General features: G+C 40.8%; 1 protein-coding gene and 1 long non-coding RNA gene across 2 annotated transcripts; both read right to left on the bottom strand.

Moving 5' to 3' along the window:
• Positions 1-3373: 3373 nt before the first annotated feature.
• FBXL3 (F-box and leucine rich repeat protein 3) lies at positions 3374-17954 on the bottom strand. The gene is made up of 5 exons (XM_083435854.1): positions 17685-17954; positions 12864-13227; positions 8570-8692; positions 7043-7214; positions 3374-4902 (listed from the first exon to the last, which is right to left on the bottom strand). Exons 2-5 carry the CDS (start codon positions 13224-13226, stop codon positions 4259-4261), a joined length of 1302 nt encoding a protein of 433 aa, XP_083291980.1. The 5' UTR covers position 13227; positions 17685-17954; the 3' UTR covers positions 3374-4258.
• LOC310675436 lies at positions 10615-12857 on the bottom strand. Its single transcript, XR_014510152.1, has 2 exons — positions 11078-12857; positions 10615-10804 (listed from the first exon to the last, which is right to left on the bottom strand). It is a non-coding gene; the product is annotated as an uncharacterized lncRNA (long non-coding RNA).
• Positions 17955-19921: the final 1967 nt, after the last annotated feature.

The raw sequence follows: 19921 nt of genomic DNA, 5'->3' as shown, positions 1-19921 counted from the left end.
TGAGCGTAATATCCTTGGGGAAGAGCAAATCGGGTCTGGCTGCATAAACTGGCCTAAGGAATAGCACTGTTTAATATTGGCCCATCTAGCAGATAAATATGTATCAAAATGAGCTATGTTTTTATTTACTTAAGACACTTTTTTGACTATACCTTTCATGATCACCTATGTAGTAAATGAGAAGGATACTACTTTGATAAAAGATTGTTTTTGATCTATGAACTGTATCAAAACACATCTGCTCAGATGCATTGCACTAATTAGTTTTCTGAGAGGATGTTCTCTCATGGAGTTAAGGAAGAATGTGTCCTTGCCTACACTTTAAGTTTTGAAGATACCTTTCCCTTTCCTAAGATCTGTTCCATGAAGGTATTTATTATCCTATTATGATGCCATTCTAGTTTCATAGATGTGGTTGCGCATTAAGGATTTACTGCTTATTATAAAAATAGTAATTGTTAATCATCATTCAAATTCCAAAGTTATGGTTTGGCACTCTAAGGTTAGATGTATTATACCTGTTCAAAACAAAACAGGATCTTTGCTGTTCCTAAGAGAGAAAAGCTTTCGCTAGCAAGTGAGCCAGCAGTTTTACTCTTGTGAAAGATGTTTACTAAGGGTAAACAATGTCATTATTTTTATCTTTGTTAGCTAGTGTACATCAGGGGTAGGCAACCTAAGGCTCAGGGGCCGGATCCGGCCCAATCACCTTCTCAATCTGGCCCACAGACAGTTTGGGAATCAGCGTGTTTTTACATGAGTAGAATGTGTCCTTTTATTTAAAATTCATCTCTGGGTTATTTGTGGGGCATAGGAATTCATTCATTTTTTAAAAAAATTCAAAATACAGTCCAGCCCACCACATGGTCTGAGGGACGGTGGACCAGCCCACTGCTGAAAAAGGTTGCTGACCCCTGGTCTACACAGACAGAATTCAGTTTTATTAGAATTGCCCTTGCTATTGTTTGTGTAAACACAAAAGAAATAGGAGCGAAAATGCTTGCATGCAAGGTTTCACACGCAAGTGCCAGTGTAGCCCCCCTTGAGAAATTATAAAATTTTTACCAGTGCTTTTTCTGTGCAGCAAACAATGTGGCAAATCAGCCTCTGCAGGAAGGTGGACCAGAGGAAGTTTCTTTAGATCTAATCCATCTTTATAGAACAGAAAGGGAAATCACATGGGGGACGAACACTCATTCATATAACAGAAACCTAGATAATATTAGCTTTGTTCTGCTGCTAAGTTTATACCTGATTGCTATGGGGTAGGGAGAAAGCAGCCATTAATAACAATACTATAATGAAATAGAAAGGTAAATCAGGCACTTTTCAAAGTATCAAGATGTTCATTCACACCACCTAAAATAACACTATAAGGATGGAAACAATATTACAGTGGTGCCTCGCAAGACGAAATTAATTCGTTCTGCGAGTTTTTTCGTCTTGTGAATTTTTTCGTCTTGCGAAGCACCACTGTGCATTGACGGTTTCCCATAGGAATGCATTGGCGGTTTTTTAAAAAAGGCGCAAGACATTTCGTCTTGCGAAGCAAGCCCATAGGGAAATCCGTCTTGCGAAGCAACTCAGAAAACGAAAAACTCTTTCATCTTGCGAGTTTTTCGTCTTCCGAGGCATTCGTCTTGCAAGGTACCACTGTACTTAATTTTCATTTAAAAAACCACCCAGAAACCAAGTACATTTTAGAATCAAAAAGGACATTTAAAGTGTTACTTTAAACAAATTCAAATAAAATCTGCCTATTCAATAAAGATCTACAGAAACTTGTATCCTATTCAGATGTAGAGTCCATTGAGCAAAATGTTCTTTGAATCATATACTTGTCTTACAGTTCACTCTCATCTATACGTCTGGTATATTTGGCAGTAATAAAAATTGGTACATTTTCTAATTACAAGAGGATCTTACACTCAAAATATAAAATCCATACTTTTTTTTTTTATTTGATGGAATTTTAATAGAAAGTGCATGGAAAGTTTTATCACTTACTCTGTATCACATCATGGTCTTTGTTAGATTTTTTTGAGAAGTAATACTTCTGAAAATATCAGAATCTGTCCATGTTAAACATGTACAAAAACAGGTGCCAAAATGTATTTCTGATTCAATACATTTAAGTTGCTAGTTTTTTAAACGTTAACGCTTTTAATTAAAGGTATATCTTTCTTCACATACCATGGAATGGGTCCTTAGTCAAACCTTAAAATGTACCCTGCATGACCACTTAAACCTTCACTACGTCTGCCTCCCACACCTTCAGGTTCCTTTGAAAAGCTTGTTTAGACTCTGGCATAGTGTTTTCTTGGCCTAATTTCTGTAGGCCTTCAAACCTAGTCTTCATTACTCCGGAGACGTTTCTCTTACTGCTGAAAGAAGAGATTGCTCAAAGAAATATTTCAAAAATATTTTTGATCTAGATACAAGCTAGCCTTTACACACTGCACCACACTTCAAGTTCATAACAGCAATGCAGTAGGTTTTCTTCGCAAAATGTGCTAATGCTGAAGAATATGGAAGCGGCACCATTATGAAGAATGGGACTAATGCAATTTTATACTTAAAAGACACCCAAACCAGTATACCTGAAGGAGCATCTCCATCCCCATCGTTCTGCCCGGACACTGAGGTCCAGCTCTGAGGGTCTTCTGGCGGTTCCCTCACTGCGAGAAGCCAAGTTACAGAGAACCAGGCAGAGGGCCTTCTCGGTAGTGGCACCTGCCCTGTGGAACGCCCTCCCACCAGATGTCAAAGAGAGGAACTACCACCAGACTTTTAGAAGGCATCTGAAGGCAGCTCTGTTTAGGGAAGCTTTTAATGTTTGACGGACTATTATATTTTAATATTTTGTTGGAAGCCACCCAGAGTGGCGGGGTACAAATAAATTATTATTATTATACCTCTAGATCTCAAAATACTTTTGAAATGGAGGAGAGCATTACAGTCAGTTTGCCATGTAGCAATGGGTGGGGTGGGGGACTGCCATTTGTGGGACTAGTATAAAGGCCACTGGATTAAGTTGACCAGTTCTTTTGATCCTGACTGATAGCAGAAAGTTTTATAGCTCTTCTTAGACATGAGTGGTTTTCGGCACATGCAAGGCGACTTTTCCCTTATAACACCACCACCCTCAAAATCATCTGAACCATCTGAAAAGTCATCCTTTAGGTGTGAGGTGGCTGCTATGGAAGGAAAATAAAACTGCTCAAGTGCTTGTGCCTCTCTTGATCAGTAACTGATCTCTTTTGCACCATCAGCTAGGAAAATGTAGCTGTTGTTCAGGCAGAATGGCCGCAACCGCCCACACCTTACTTGCACCATGTCTTTCTAGTAGCAGTGGAGTCCAGGCAATAATTACTTTCTTCTTTACACTAAAAACCATTTATTCCATTTAACTATTTTGTACAAACATTTGGCTTTGTTTATTATTGAGGAAATACAAACAGCGTAATTCCTAAAAGTAAATGCTGTAGAACGGTTACTCCAGGGGCGGGGGACCAATCTTGAGCCATAATCAATATACAGTATACTCCTCCTATAATACTTTAGCTTCCTGAGCTTTAATAATACCTTAAAACAGGTTTATGCACATATTTTAACACCCTATAAACGTCAAATTTAGGTCTTCAAAAGTGCAACAAATAAGCTTTTGAAAAACTCATTACTAGTAATTTTTACACACAAAAATATTTTCTAAAGTGATTTAATAAGCATTTTCTATATACAATTCAACCATGTAGGCTGTATTGCTCTGTCTTCACATGTCGTACCTTACATCCTATTGTATGTAACCTTAACCTGCGACTCCATAGGATAAATAGCTGAGTGCAACATGGCCCAGGTAGCGTTAGTAACTCCAAGAGTCTACAACAAAAGTGACCTTCCACCCTTTACAAATTGTACTTCAGTCTGTAAGGTCAATTGCAGTTCCTAAAGTTAGCTTAAATACTGACATTGATCAGAGCAAAGTCTGAGCTACAGCATCTGAATACCAGTTCACTATTTTCAGTTTCTACATACATTTAGGTAGACCCTGTCTCAAGAGGGGGAAAGAAAACTAAAAAGTTTTTTTTTATGGACAAGTGTGTCAGAACACCCTCAGTCTCCCCTTTTAAATGTTCATTTTAGAAACCAACATTAAGTAGTACGTAAGTTTTCTACAACATATTACAAACTACAAATTAGCTTATGTTATTAAGCTGCAACATGGTAGGCTCAAAATGTAAGGTGCCTTCGTCAGAGACTACCAGGTGGGCATCATGTCTGGAAACCAAACCCTACCAAGATGTTTTGACACTTCCCAATGAATCTGCTCCAAGCTATACTTCTGGTCAGGAATCAAGACTTCCTCCATTATAGACAACTGAGACAGGCGGCCACCACACATCTTAACAAACTCCACAAAGGCACTGCAGGAGACTTCGCACTCCCCAAGGCCAATCGCTGAGAGATTCTTACAGCGCTCTGCAATGCAAATCAACTCTTCATCCAGTGGCCGTAATCCATTGGCACACACCACCAGTTCAACCAAGCGAGGGCACGTCATCCCAACCCGGCCAAGGACTTCTTTGCTTACTGATCTCCCAAAATAAAGGTGAGTGACTGGTATTTCGTATCGGAAGAACAGATCAAACTCTTCTTCGTATAAGAAAAAATACATGACTAAGTTCACTTTGGGAGAATGTTTGATGAATGCATCCCAACTGCTCTTCTCAATTGTGTGGAAGTGCGTCTGTCCAGGGTTTTCACTGACTACATCAATGCGCAAGTGTTCCAATCTGACGTGTTTTTCAGAGGACAAAGCAAGGAGGAGCTCATCGCTTAGCAGGTGGTAGTTCAATGCCAGCTCACGTAAACCATGACACTGATCAGCCACACAGAGGATACCTTGAGAAGAGAAGAAAATGTTAGAATGTGAATTCACTTCCAAAATGTCTCATCATCATCATCAGTAGTAGTAGTAGTATACCGCCCTTCATCCAAAGATCACAACATTCATACCACGACTCAGCGTGACATGCAAATACAGATTTTTGAAACAGCTGTAATTGATTGGGACAACTGAATCCTAACACACAGTAGTCAAGTCTATACATGCAGTTTATTAAGCCAAATTATACATGTGCCAAGTGTCCCCATCCCTCTGGTACAATCCAACACTGCCAGGGCAATTAACCAGCATCTATTATGTCACACCACCCTATCCTTACGTGCTTCTCAGAGGGCCACAATTCAGAACTTCCTGAACTAATCATAGTCTCCCAATACACCCAAGTGAGAAACTATGGAAAACGGGGGGGGGCCACTAGGTGGCGCGTTGGAAGATGGCCGACAATAACATCTCTCTGACCCATACGAGGTATTAAGGGGCTGCTATGGGAAGTAGGCAGCCTTCCTACCCCCCCAAGGGTATGGGGGGGGCTGCCCTGCCAGCGGTGTTCATAATGCACCCCCTGATCCGAGAGACGGGGGTGTGGAACACTTGGCAAAAGCCCTCGATGGAATCAGATCTTCCCGACGCCGATTCCAATCAGCGCGTGCTGGTTGCTTCAGCCTGGAATTATAATTGGACTAATTGGCAATAACGGATCAGAAGAAGGCTGAAGCACATATATCAAGTAAGGCTCGAGATAAGGACTGCTGACTAATGCATCTCTGTGATCGGGAGCGACGGATGGATAAGTAAATCTCTTGATGAATTACCACCATGAGAACGTAAGGCTGGAACGAAGGGGGGGGGGTGGAGGAAAAAACTCTCTTAAATTCTTTTGCATGATATGACTACAATAATCCTCCACCCTAGAAAGAAATAAGATCGTCGCGTTTTAAAAAAACATAAACAGAACTTTAAAACTGTGTGGGGGAAATGACTACAATACGAGAAGATTGAAAGGCGAGAAGGAGGAAAATTCCTATGACGCAGTTAAAAAAACATGGCGTCTCGCAAAGACAGGCTGGCAGGAGAACAGACGAAGGGGAAGAGATTCAGGGCTTTGAAAAAGAAAGAAGGCTGGAATGCAAGTTTGACCTGACAGAGCCCCTGATAATGTCTGATTTATTGTGCTAGCCTGAGGAAAAATAATGGACCGACCGAAGACTAACAGAGGTCGTTCCTGAATAATTTGAGCTTGGAAGAGCACAAAACCCACACAGAGACGCCAAATCTTCAATCTGTTTGTGAAAACCATCAGAGATCGCAAAGAAAGGAATAAATGATAACAACAAGAAGAGAAAGAAGGTAATAAAGATCTATCCGATTTGAACTGGATGGAACTGTTTAATAAAAGCAGCAAATAAGTGATGTCTGGAGTCATCTGGAATTTTGGACTCGTGCTGAACTTGATATATGGGTACCCCCCAAAAATTTTAAAATTTGGCTGTATAATTTGGAATTAATGTGATTTGAACAATGTGATGTGATTGGCCTGCTAATAAAAATTATTTCAAAAAAAAAAAAAAAAAGTGAGAAACTATGGAAAACACAATCAGAATAAACTGGGATCATAAATCACATTTTGAAAATGCTGTAAGATCCTAGATTGTTCTGACACCGCAAACCATAGTTTGACACTTAGAATATACTAGGAATCTATTATTAACCCAGAAACTGTTGAACAGCAATGCACTGAAAATGAAAGAGGAATAGAGTAGTGTGAACATACAGGCACAAGGCTCATTCGTATCTAGCCTTAGAGACGCATGTCTGAATTGAAGCAACACTAAAGCCAGAATGGTCATTTTACTTCTTCAATAGGACAGCAGTATTTCCACTGGTTACATAAGCTTCTCCTGCAAACCACTGAACACCAAAACAGTTTAAGATTCACTTAAGGCAGCTTAAACCTACCAAAATAAACAAAAAATTTAAAATACAAGTATTTCCATAGGTTATACTATATGTAGTCAAACAATTATGATATAACTGAATGTACTAAGGAAAAATATGTGCTAATAAATCTGACATAGGTTGGACAGTAAAAAACTAATTTAAGATAATCACACTTGGATATTCTAAGAGGAAGCTCACCTGCTGGAGATACATGAGGACAACTGCTCATCTTCAACAGTTTCAGAGTATCACTGTTGTTAGCTACTAGGACCTTAAGAGATGGATCATCTACTGGTGTATCATCTATCTTAAGTGAAGAAAGCGATTTGGAGTTTACAAACACCACAGTCAGTGCAGAAATAAAGTGTGACTGTAGAAAGGAGAAAAAAATAGAGAAATCAAAAAGAAAACTTTATACCCACAATAGAAAATGTATTTCACCCACAAGGAAAATCTGGACAAAGACTCAAAATGTTAAGCAACCAACCTATTTTTCAGCTGCTCCTAAAACAGTACATAGAGATAGGCTAATTCAGTTTATGAATATTTATCACAAGTTCACAGTTTGCCACTCATCTGGAACAAGCTAAGATTGCCTCCAGCAAGCACCAAAAAGGCACATTTTAACAATAAGCGTAGCTTGTGGCTTGGAAGAAAGCCAAGACTGGATGTCCCAGATTTACACTGAGCTGTCTTTCTTTTGCCCACTGCAAATAATAGACAGGCTTTACCTCCGTAAGTACAGAGTTCTGCCAAAAATTTAACGCATCCAATTCCACTTGTGCCAGCAAACTCCAATCAGTGCAGTTGGGGAAACAGCCAAATTAGCGTCTGATGGCTCTACTGAATGGCAGAGGCACTGGACTGAGCAGAGGTGTCTCTCAGCCCAGTGGGTCAGTTGGCCCAGGTGGTCTCCATTTGCCTCCCCTTCAACCCATGGAGTGGTAAGCAAAATCTGGGGAGCGGGGGGCAGACGAAGTTACGGTTTTCATTGTGTGAGATCTACTTCTCTGTCTGGGTTTACCCTCTCCAAAGACTCGAAATGGTTATCTTCTGCTCACTAGGAACCCTGGTCCTTCATCGGCCTCTCTAAAAGATGGCTTCCCAGAACAATTCACCATGGCCAGCAGATTCTTGCCTCACCCTGGCAACAGCCAGACACTCATGCTCCTTCCAGGAGTTCACCTCCTTGTTCCCCTTTTGCCTGGATGGACCTCCAGCCAGTAGCTTTCCTTTCCCTCAGCCCACCTTCCTCCAGGAGGATTTGAGGCCTTGTCAAGCAGCAGTGCCTGCAGCAACGTCTGGTTTCAGGTGTTTCCTAACTGTTAGATGGAGAGGGGAAGCTGCAGGACTTCCCTGCCTGAAAGCTCCATTCCCTGCCAGCACCTTCTCAAGTTCCTACTGATGAGTCCAAGTCCTGTCAACTGGGGCCCTGGCTCTCTTAAGCAGGAAACACAGGGTGCGGCAAGGTCGTTCCTGGCAGCCTCTAACACAGAACAAAGCTTGCAATGCTCACTTTCATCATTGCTGCAACAACCAACACAGTGACAGGAAGAAACAGGGTGTGGGCCGATGGAGCACGCTGCATGGTTTGAAAAGGTCTGAAATAGGATCATCACGAAGGCAAAAAGCTTTTCACAGCACACAGAAGGAACTGACAAATTCATAATTTGTTGATCGAACAGCTTCCCTTCTAACAACACAGTTTTTCAGTAGGATCAATACCTTTGGCAAATCCATGAAGCTTGGCCGAGCAGTGGAAATTAGTCCTAGTGTTTTTAAAGAACAGTTCACAAGCTGTGATAAGATGTCACAAGCTGCTTCAGCCGATTCCTTGCTGCTGTCCACCTTAAAAAGGAAACAAATACACAATGGATGCAAATACCACTCCAAACACCCAAAAACTTTCTAAACTGTTTTATTTAAAACCTTCATACTCTACCTCTTCATGGACTTACACACTTTTGCTATTATTAACTTTGCTGCTGCTACAAAAGATCAGACAAGAAAAGTAACTCCATTTTAGGGCACACATATGTTAAATGTTAGGTAAAGTATTCTAGCTATTAGTTGTCTCTAAAAATTATCAGTTATAGATACAAATAAGTTACTCATTATTAATTAGCTGCCATTCTTAAGAAGGTACAAATAAGACATGCAAGAAGAATGCTTGTGTTCTACATTTCCAGCTCAGTCGTTCTCCGCAAGAAGGGCACTCCACCTGTCTTCCATTCTTCTTTTCAAACCGTTTCCAATAAAACATTACATCGTATTGAATAGTGAGCATGTTCACTCCTCATTGGCATTCTATTTCTGTGGGGAAGCAATAACTTCCCCTTAGGTTTTTAAAAATACTTCTACAAGCATTAAGAGTTCTCCCAAACATGCTGGTATTTCCTTCTTGGTTTCTCAGTGTCTGTTTTTGCTACAATCCCGGCAGCACTTGCTACTTGAAGTTTTCTGTTGGAAGGAATAAACGGCAACCAGCCAGCAAAAAACAACAATTCTTCTAGATAATCCATCATGGATTCATCCGTTTATGACATACCGTATTTTTTGCTCTATAAGACTCACTTTTTCCCTCCTAAAAAGTAAGGAGAAATGTGTGTGCGTCTTATGGAGGGAATGCAGGCTGTGCGGCTATCCCAGAAGCCAGAACAGCAAGAGGGATTGCTGCTTTTGCTGCACAGCGATCCCTCTTGCTGTTCTGGCTTTTGAGATTCAGAATTTTTTTTTCTTGTTTTCCTCCTCCAAAAACTAGGTGCGTCTTATAGAGCGAAAAATACGGTAATCTTTATTCACAGCACCTAAGAACTACACCAGAGACTTGCTGAGATGAATACTTTCAGGAATAATAATTATTTTACATATTTGGCATTTTGCAGAGGAGGGAAGTATATACGGAGGTACCATGATACTAACACTGTGTGAACCATCACAATAGTATGGTTCATATGTAGCACCAAACCATAGTTTGGCATTAGGCTCATACATTGCAATTTCTTCTCTCTTTCCTCTCATTGTGCAATCCAAATGGCAAGATAGACTTGTGCTTGCTGTCCAAGTCAAAATGGCAAAAATGGTTTGATCAGTGTTTGTTTTTATGGCTTGGAGGGCAAACCGAAACCTTCTTGATTTGCCAGTGTTAAGTATAATGAAAAACTATGTTAGCCAGGAGATATCTAAGTGCAGGGAAAAAGGAATGTGAAAAAAACCCATGGCTCACCCATGCAATGCCAAACCATGGTTTCAAGAAAAGTGTAGAATCATTCCCCATCTGCCTAGCTGTTCTTTCAACCTACTCATTATCAATTGATCATTTGCAGTCATGCTCAGGCATGCTTCGCAGCACTATGATTAAGATTGAAAACCTCTTGAATTATTCTTAGTTGAGAAATCATCTAGCTTCAAACAGGTGGACTAATCATTTAACATTTTTCACAACAACAAAATGCCAATAGGTAATTTTATCATAATTTGTTTAACTATAAAATTACAAATGAAAGCTTTGGCTCATCATTAGAAAGAATAGCCGCCTTAAAACTTTTTTCATTCCTCCTTACCGTATTGTACCCAAACCAAAGTAGCTTACAAAAATAAGTGCGCCCTTAATTCATAGACAAAACTACTTCTTTAGTTGATTAATCTATTAATTAAAATGATTAATTTGCTGCCTAATTATAACACATTTCTCCCAGAACTCATGAGAAATCTCCCTCAAAATGTCAGTGGCTACCTGAAGTTGAACAGAGAAACAAAAACACTAAAAAAAAAGGTCTGAATATGCTTTGTAATGCAGTTTTCTTAACATCCTTATAGACAGTCAACAATTATCTGTTTTACAGAATATGAATTTTGTGTTACTGAAAAACTGTCCAACAAAACATTCAACCTTTAGTGTGACATGAACAACCAGGATTGGTTTTTTTGTGAGCCTCAGATTCACATGATCCTCCTCTCCTCTCCACCCATGTACAGTGGTACCTCGCAAGACGAATGCCTCGGAAGACAAAAAACTCGCAAGACGAAAGAGTTTTTCGTTTTCTGAGTTGCTTCGCAAGACGGATTTCCCTATGGGCTTGCTTCGCAAGACGAAACGTCTTGCGCCTTTTTTTTTAAGCCGCCAATGCATTCCTATGGGAAACCGTCAATACACAGTGGTGCTTCGCAAGACGAAAAAACTCGTAGAACGAAAAAACTCGCAGAACGAATTAATTTCGTCTTGCGAGGCACCACTGTAGTTGGGAGAAGTTCAGAAGCTTTTGCTTAATTGCACTTTGTTGTGCTGTTTGAACTGACAAAAAGGTGGTTAATATTAAATGCAGCTACAGTTACTGAAGCTGGCTTGATTAAACCACCCATAGAAAAGAATCTGAACTCTTGCCTGGTGTCACACTGATGCACAACCATCTCAATCCCATCCTTATTCAAATACCCTGATGAAGAATACTGAATATATGGGCTCATATAACCCCATCTCACATACAAGTGCATCTTTCTGAATCTGACTAGATCTCTTTTTAAAAACTCTTAGGATACCATATCATTCTGAAGGAAAGCAAAACAAGGAAGACAAACATTATCATAACAGGTTGCATTCCCAATAATGAACACAGCAATATTTTAGGGGGGGAATCTCCTGTCAGTTTAACTTAAATATCAGAAGATGTTATAAATAGTGAGAGAATTAACAGACTGCAGTCATTTTCAAAGCAAACTTGTAATACGAGTCTAGCAACAGGGACAGCATGGAGGGAAGTTAGTCATGGACAAATTCTTCTCAAAGAGATTTTAGCTGTGAGCTGTGAGTATGCCCTGGGCTCACTCAGGAGGAAGGGCAGGATATAAATCGAATAAATAAATAAATAAACATTAATCAATTCACACACACAAAAGCTCGTAATTATCTCCTACAGTTTTCATGGGGTTTTCAGTCTAATTTGCATGAATTAAAAGGAGTGTCTTGCATTTCTAATCCTTAACTTGGAACCTACCCTTCATTCTTTGATCACAATGGGGCTTTCTCGTTTTAGCTTCTCCTTTGTAGATCCCTAAAAATCTGCCACTAAGAAACATCTTCAGAACAGAGCAGCACAGAAGGAAGTAAAAATTGCAGCCCTCGTGGAACTGTACTTTTTAAACCAAACCCATGTTCCTCATTTTACAATGGCAACTGCATTAGTGCTTTTGCTCAGTAGAACTGCCCTCTTTCCCTGCTAAGGGAGCTGGAGTAAAGACAATGCCAGATGAACCAGAACCATCTGCAATCTATTGTTTGAGGGGAGACCGTATGACATTTCTGTTGTGATGAGCGGCAGTGCACTGGGACTAGCGCCAGAAAGATAGAAGGAACAACTATCTCTGTGCTGAAACAGCAACATTAATTTAAAGTCCCTGCAACATGAACTCGCTCTTTGGAGACTCTCTGAAGCAGGTGTTGAGGGAAGCTGAATAGAGAAAATTTAAGTCCTACTGCGCCAGTGGAACCCTGCTGGTGAAGTATCAGTTATAACACAAAGTTTTTCTTGTTCAACGTTGGCACAGCATACATCAGGATTAGTTTCCACCATGCTTGAAATTAGAATTTTCAGGTAGACACTTAATAACTCACTGTAGAGCTATATACCAAGTTAACTGGATGCTGTTCGCTTATTTGATTCAAACAATAACATAAATGCAGATGTAAAGCTAGAAATCGCTCTTCTGTGTTCTCTTGGTTTGCAACAAAGATAAGCTCTAAAATTCATTCTCAGTTTCTATTTTAGGTATTAAACGACCAACATGCAGGTTCGGAATGAGGTTCGTTTTAGACCCTATCACTGCAGGAAATATTGCTACTTACAAAACATGCTTCAAAGATTTTCACTGTTATAGTAATGATTTGTTTTCTCCTATTTTCCTAATGCCAATTAACTGGCCAGACAGGGAGCAGGCCAGTTGCAAATACGTGCAGTTGCGGAAAAGCCAGCAATTTATGAAGTATTCAACTGTCTTTTAAAAAAAGTTATAAAACTGTTACCTTGAAGCTGACATATTGTAGATGATTGGAATGTCTTTTAATAATTTGCTTGATGAGTTCTGGATGGGTAGCCTTTAAGTAAGATGTAGCTGGCTGATTCAGTTCAAATTCAAAGCATCTCCATAATTCAGGCATGTGGAACACTTTGTTCCACACACGGCAGACTTGGGATGCATGAGCACGATCAAGAAGAGGCAAATACTGGAACACCTGCAGCAGAATATCTGGAATGAGGCTCCCCCAGTCAGGGCCCTGAAATACTCCAGCAGATTCTTCATCTGTAATTTTCAATTTTTTGCCATCTGCTATATTCTCATCTGATAAATGATTGCTGGTCTTGCTGTTTTTTCTGCCTCGTTTCATTCTATCAAGAGAAACACATTTCAGAATATATTAGCTCTACAAGTTAAAAGAGCATTTCCAAAAGATAAACAGTTCTCTCTTACTATAAAGCCTCCAAAATTAAGTAAGATCTGAAAGCAAAACATCCAGAGGTGTGGAATAATTTCTTTTTTTCCATGTTAGGAACATTGATCTGGAATAGATTTTTATAATGCCATCTTCTCAAATGAGACTCTCACAATGGCACTACATCTTTTGAAAGATACTATGACAGACATTATATACACAGTACTGATCTTTTTGTGTATCACTTTAAAACATGCTTAAAATAAAACGTTTAAATGTGAACGTGCAGTATGTTAGTGCATGCTGCTGAAATAATGGGAGCTTCTGCTGCACTGCTGGGAAACAAGTCGTGGTCTGACTGAGCATTACGTCTGAATATGAGCATGTGGATTGTTTTCCAAAAACAAACCATGAGTGGTACCCAAGAAGCTTTTGGTTTTTTCCTGCTTTATTGTTCATCATCACATCTGTACAACGTAAACATTCATTAATTATTATCCATAAATCAAAATGGTCAAACATCATCAACCTGTGACTTCCCGTCCTTTCCATACTTCTTCCATTTTAATGAATTTGTTGCATAAACTTAACTACTTAATTACTGAAAAAGTATTAAACCTTGTGTACATTTTCCTTTAACATAATTATTGACAGAGGCTACTCAAAGGCTACAACCGTGTTCAGGTCATGGCAACTGTTTTTCAAATGTTTCTTAAAAAGGTTCCCAGCTTGAAATAAACTCTTGTTTAGACTTATCTTTGATCTTTTCAGAAAGATTACCTAGCTCAGCGTATTCTACTAACTTCAATATCCATTTGGTTCTAGCAGGAATTATGTCACTCTTCCAATGTTTTGCTGTAAGTATTCTCGCCGCGACAGTAGTGTATAAATTTTTTTCCCATGCATTTCTGGGGCTATCTAAGCCTGTTATACCGAGTAGGAATGACACTGGGTTTTTAAAAAAGGTTTATATTTAACATTTTTTAAAGTTCAAAGTAAATGTCATTCCAATAGGGTTTTATCTTTTTATATACCCACCATATATGGAACATAGTGGCACCCTGTTCTCCACATCTCCAGCATGTATTTGGGACATTTTTAAACATTTTAGCAAGTCTGCAAGGAGTCGAGATACCAGCAATATAACATATTTTGGAAATTCTTCCTTAAAATGTAGCATGCTGTGAATCTCCAGTTGACTTTCCAAAGGTTTTCCCATTGAGACATCTCTATATTGAGTCTTGGGCCCATTTGACCATGGCTGATTTAACCTCCTCGTCTTGGTTACTGCTCAAGAATCGTTTTGGGTGAAAGAAATTATAAGCCTGGGTTCAGATGTAATGCTAAGCCAGCAACGGCTTGATTCCCAGAAGGAGTCGGAGAAGAGTGAAGCATCTGCAATTTTGGCAGTGTGCAGTGTCACAGTATGTTCACATTTAAACAATAGTTTATCTTAACTATAGTTTGACGTGATGTGTGAATCATATCATTTATTCTTACTTTATGTTGCTCTTGAAGCTTCTATAAAATCAGTAAAAGGCATAGGATCAGCTATGAAGGCACTTTTCTGTTGCAGGCTTCAGATATGGGATTTCAGAACAAATATGGGACTGACTATCCAGGTTACATATCAAACAGTGGAAGGTGAGGTGAAATGAACTGAATATTTTCATACTCAGGCCGTTACACCATTGTTGCAGCTACCTGACGTAGCAGGAAGAGGTTTTACTATTCTTAGCATAGCAATAGAACATTTTTCTGTTTAGCATTATTGTGCTATTTCGAAAAATCATTGTCTAATTAAGCTGGCTGAACTATGTATAAAGCAGTAATTCATACAATATTTGTTTATGGCAGCACCAGTATATGCCCTCACCCTAAGCAGTTATTTGATGGCACCAAAAGTCTTAAGATCAGACTACAAGAATATCAAATGGACATTAATTTGGGTGCAGTCTAAATAACTAGTTACAATACAATTGTACTGACAATGACACTATTCAATCAACACTTTTAAAAGGGGTGGAGTGAGGACTAGGCTTTAGTGTGCTTTGAATACACCTCTCTCAGTTCTGCCAACATGTTGTTTACAGTGTGCAGACTCAGTTACACAGAAAGGAGCCAACCCATTGCTGTTTAGATCCTTTGCATTACCTCTAGGTGTACTGTTTGCAAACAGAGGAAGGAAAACATCACTAGAATTTTGAGGTTGTTAATCACCTTTGACACTAACAACCTTTAAGAACTAGATGATTTTTATCGAGTTTGCTGTGTTGTACTTATTATTCTACCCAACAAACTGTCTTGGGCATCTACAAATAAATAATTCAAGGCAGTGCAGAGAACTAATGTCAAGAAAAAGGAAGAGAAACTCCACAGGGTGCAGACAAATATTTCTAAAAGAGATCCCAAGAATTACTACCTATATACAAATATTTCTAAAACTACAGCAGTTACCACTCTGAGACTTTGAAGTGTTTTTTATATCTATCGTAACTTTACTGACACTGTGCAATGGCATTTGGGTGCTTCAACTTTCTTCTGGTCACTCTTCATTTCCTTTAAAAATTTTGTAATGGATAATCTGCACCATACAGTACATTTACAAATATGACGCTGAGTCTTAGCTGTGCAGCTGGCAGAGTAGGTATGTATGATAGGTATAGCAAAGTATGTGTTGTCCTGGTGGGGGGAGGGGGAGAGAAAGGTTTGGCAGAAGTGTCTCTAAGGCCTTACAATACACTTCAATGAGGCACAGCATATTTGTTAGGCAATGTGGGCAGCAAAATGCATCTCTGTGAAGAGCCGTTTAAAGGTTTATTTTTTAAAAAAGAATACAGTGGTACCTTGGGTTACGAACTTAATTCATTCCGAAGGTCCATTCTTAACCTGAGGCACGCTTTCACTAATGGGGCCTCCCGCCGCTGCGCAATTTCCGTTCCCATCCTGGGGCAAAGTTCTCAACCAGAGGTACTGCTTCTGGATTAGCGGAGTTTGTAACCCAAAGTATTTGTAACCCAAAGCATCTGTAACCTGAGGTACCACTGTACTTGTGTTTATGGAACAGCTTTCCCTCTGAAAACCGGCCTAAATTTTTATGTCACTGAAGGCAATGTGGTTTTTGTTTGTTTGCTTTTACATCTGGATATATTTACCGTATTTTTCTCTCTATAGGACACACCAGACCACAAGACGCACCTAGTTTTTGGTGGAGGAAAACAAGGAAAAAAATATTCTGAATCTCAGAAGCCAGAACAGCAAGAGGGATCGCTGCACAGTGAAAGCAGCAATCCCTTTTGCTGTTCTGGCTTCTGGGATCGCTGCGCAGCCTGCATTCACTCCATAAGACGCACACACATTTCCCCTTACTTTTTAGGAGGGAAAAAGTGAGTCTTATAGAGCAAAAAATACGGTAATCCACAACTTACGGGTGCAGTTGAAAGGAAAGATGGGGGGTGAAACAGACAAACAATTGGGATAGCTAAATTGGTAGAGCATGAGATCCTTAATCTCAGGGTTGTGGGTTCGAGCCCCAAATTGGGCAAGAAGATTCCTGCATTGCGGGGCTTTGGGCTAGATTTCCAACTGATTCTATGAATGACAGCAGGAGCTGGAGAGAGGCAAGCAAACCCCCTTGGGATGGGAAAAATTGCTTTGATGCAAATGATTTTTAGACTGGGGGCAGCGTTAAGGTTCTGTTTATTTGCTAATTAGTGGGTCAGAGTATTCCTTTGTTCATTATTTGAGAACTGTTAAGGCCGTTTGCTACAATTGATACTCCCCTCCCCCCTCCACTAATGATATGTTGCTGTTAATATTAATGTATTATATGATTCCCCCCTCCTTTCCCCCAATGATATTATGTATTGGGGAAAAACTCTTTGCTGTAAGTCGCTTGGACTCACCTTCGGATGAAAAGCAACTAGTAAGTTGTTGTTGTTACTATTATTATAAAATTAAATATTTTACTGTTTTGTCTTGTGGTTTGTTTGCTGGGGATTTTTTTTTTAATCAATCGGCGTATAACTCCCTCCCATCCGATGTCACCTTTATAAGACACCTGAAGGCAGCCCCTGTATAGGGAAACTTTTCAATGCATCATGTTTTCTTATGTTTTTTATTTATGTTGGAAGCTGCCCGGAGTAGCTGGGGCAACCCAGTTAGCTGGGCGGGGTGCAAATAAATTATGATGATGATCATCATTATTACTATCATCATTATCCTCACCATCGTCACCTTAAACGGAATAAATGCAATAAATAACATAAAACCCAGCGCGTGGCGGCCACGCCTGCGTGGAGCTGGAGGGGCGAAGGGGGCGTCTCTCTCCCTTCACGGCAGCGGCGCTACCGGGGGCGCCCAGAAACCCCCACCCGGCCCGGCCCCCCACCCCACCCGGCCCGCCGGGGTCACCTGTCGGAGGCAGCTCCCGTCCTCCGCGTCGCTTATCCGGGGCCTCTCAGTCCTTCCTGCCGCCGCCTCCTCCTCCTCCTCCTCCTCCGCCGCCTCCTCATCAGCGGCCCCGCCCGGCACAAGCGGGGGGCCTCGCCAAGAAGCCACCAGGCCCGCCCCGCTCTGGTCGGCAGCTGAGGGACAACAACCAACCGCTGCCCGACCGCCCGCCGCTTGTTTACTTCAAAATGGCGGCGCTCGTCTGACACTGCGACGGGGCTGGCCCTCGACCGCGCATGTGCAGGAGGGGAGGAGTTTGCGCTTGCGGCCCCGCCCTCCTCTCCCGCTACAGCGCGCTCGCTCTCGCCAAAACGCAGACGGCCGTAGAGGGAGGCTTCCTAGAACGTCCCACCGACGGCGCTTCCTAGACGTTCTCGACGCTGTCACGTCGCCGTCCGTTTCCGAAGCGCGGGTCCCCGGCTGTGGTTGGACTACAGCTCCCGTCATCCCTTAACGGCTGGTCCCGCTTGCGTAGGCATGATGGGAGTTGTAGTCCAACCGTTGCTGGTTGGAGGAATAACTGGCGGGAAAGGAAGGGCGAGAGGGAGCGAAAAAGCGGGGAGCTACTTTATTATCATTATCATTATCATTATCATCATTACAAAGTAATAATCATGTGAAGGAGAGATGTAGACATTCGGCTGCCTAACATAGGAGCCCAACTCATAGCTGTCAATTTAGAGATTTGAAAATAAGGGACCAGCAACCTCGAAAATAAGGGATCAGCAGCCAAAATAAGGGATTTTGGCTTCGTTTATGCAGAGATCCGGCACTGATGGAGCCAGGCTGCTTTTGCTGCGACTGACTGTGTTTTGCAGGGGGCTGGACTCGATCCTAAGGGTCTACAACTCCGACCAAAGAAGAGGGGCAGACAAAACTGATGAACGACGTTCAAGATCTACAGAGCCCTATCCCAGTGGTAGTTGCTAACATTTTGACTACTGTATGCAGTTCTTAACCTTGATGCTTCCACCACAAAATATGGCTTGCCCAGTACTTTAAGAAAAGTGTGCCATGATATATGTGCAGAATGCAGTTGTCTCCTCTTAAAAAAAATGAAAAATCAGTTATTTTCTGCAACACCAATGGAAGAGCTTTCATGTATGAGGGCCCAAGTGTAATGTTTTTTAGACACGTTTGACTCCAGACCTCGTTTAGAAACGAAGCTACAATTTTTGAATTCATGTATCGTTTACATCTATGCTAAACACAGCAAAAGCTTTTCCAATGCAAGGAAAGCTTGCTTCCAGTTGTAGCTCCACACCCCCACCCCCAAAAAGAATCAATTTAACTATTCATTATCCAAACACTTTTTAAATTAAAAGAACGGAGTATTCCAGCCAATAGACAAAAATAATGGTTATGTTTGAATGAGGCCACATCAAAGCACAGGAGAAGATATTTGAAATGCATGGCTCAGTCCTGAAAATGTGAAGTAGTAATCTCTGCTTATGTGTGGAGTTCATCACACCAGACTGATCATGATCAGCCTCTCTTGTGTCTGAATTTGGAGAAAATATCTTCCAGGTTTCGGAAGACAGGCTCAGAGACAGAGGCCAAATTTTCATTGTAGAAATTCACTGACCAAATCACAAAAGAAGCTAGAAACAACAGTGACAGCACTTTCCTCCATTTGTGTGTGTTCCAAAATATATCCGCTGCTATGGAATAGGCTTTTTCCAGAGTGCTCAACTTCCTAATGTTGATTTCAGGCACTCTGGAATAACATCCCATTAATTTGTACCTAGGATGCTTCTTATTTATTTATTTATTTATTTAACCCCGCCCATCTGGTTGGGTTTCCCCAGCCACTCTGGGCGGCTTCCAACAAAAGATTACAAATACATTAAAACATCCTGGGTGTCTGATGTGGTTTCCAGAGTGCCTGACATGCATCGGAGGGATACAAGCATTCTGGAGAATCAAAGAATTGTAGACCATGAGGGTCATCTAGTTCAACCCCCTACAATACAGGAATGTTTGCCCAAAGTAGAGCTTGAAACCAGGACCCTGAGCTTAAGAGTCTCATGCTCTACCAACTGAGCATTTTGAACATTATGTGGGAAGATGGGTGGCATGAAGACTCCAGGAATACTCTTTATGAGTGAACTGATAAAACAGGGTTTTTTGGTGGAGGGGGGGTTGTGGGAGGTGGTAATTAACAATAATTACACAGCACCCCCTTAGGAGAGTACAAC

The sequence above is a fragment of the Podarcis tiliguerta genome, assembly GCF_965153285.1.
Source record: "Podarcis tiliguerta genome assembly, chromosome: 4".
Taxonomy (NCBI): Eukaryota; Metazoa; Chordata; class Lepidosauria; order Squamata; family Lacertidae; genus Podarcis; species Podarcis tiliguerta.
This window is presented reverse-complemented; position numbering and strand designations above follow the sequence as displayed.

What these genes read in the sequence shown, in the direction of transcription:
- FBXL3 (XM_083435854.1), bottom strand. Translation starts at nt 13,226, where the DNA reads ATGAAACGAGGCAGAAAAAACAGCAAGACCAGCAATCATTTATCAGAT. An exon ending in TACAATATGTCAGCTTCAAG is followed by an intron (nt 8,693 to 12,863) that starts GTAACAGTTTTA and finishes TTCCTTTTTAAG; the next exon opens with GTGGACAGCAGCAAGGAATC. An exon ending in GCTTCATGGATTTGCCAAAG is followed by an intron (nt 7,215 to 8,569) that starts GTATTGATCCTA and finishes TCCTTTCTACAG; the next exon opens with TCACACTTTATTTCTGCACT.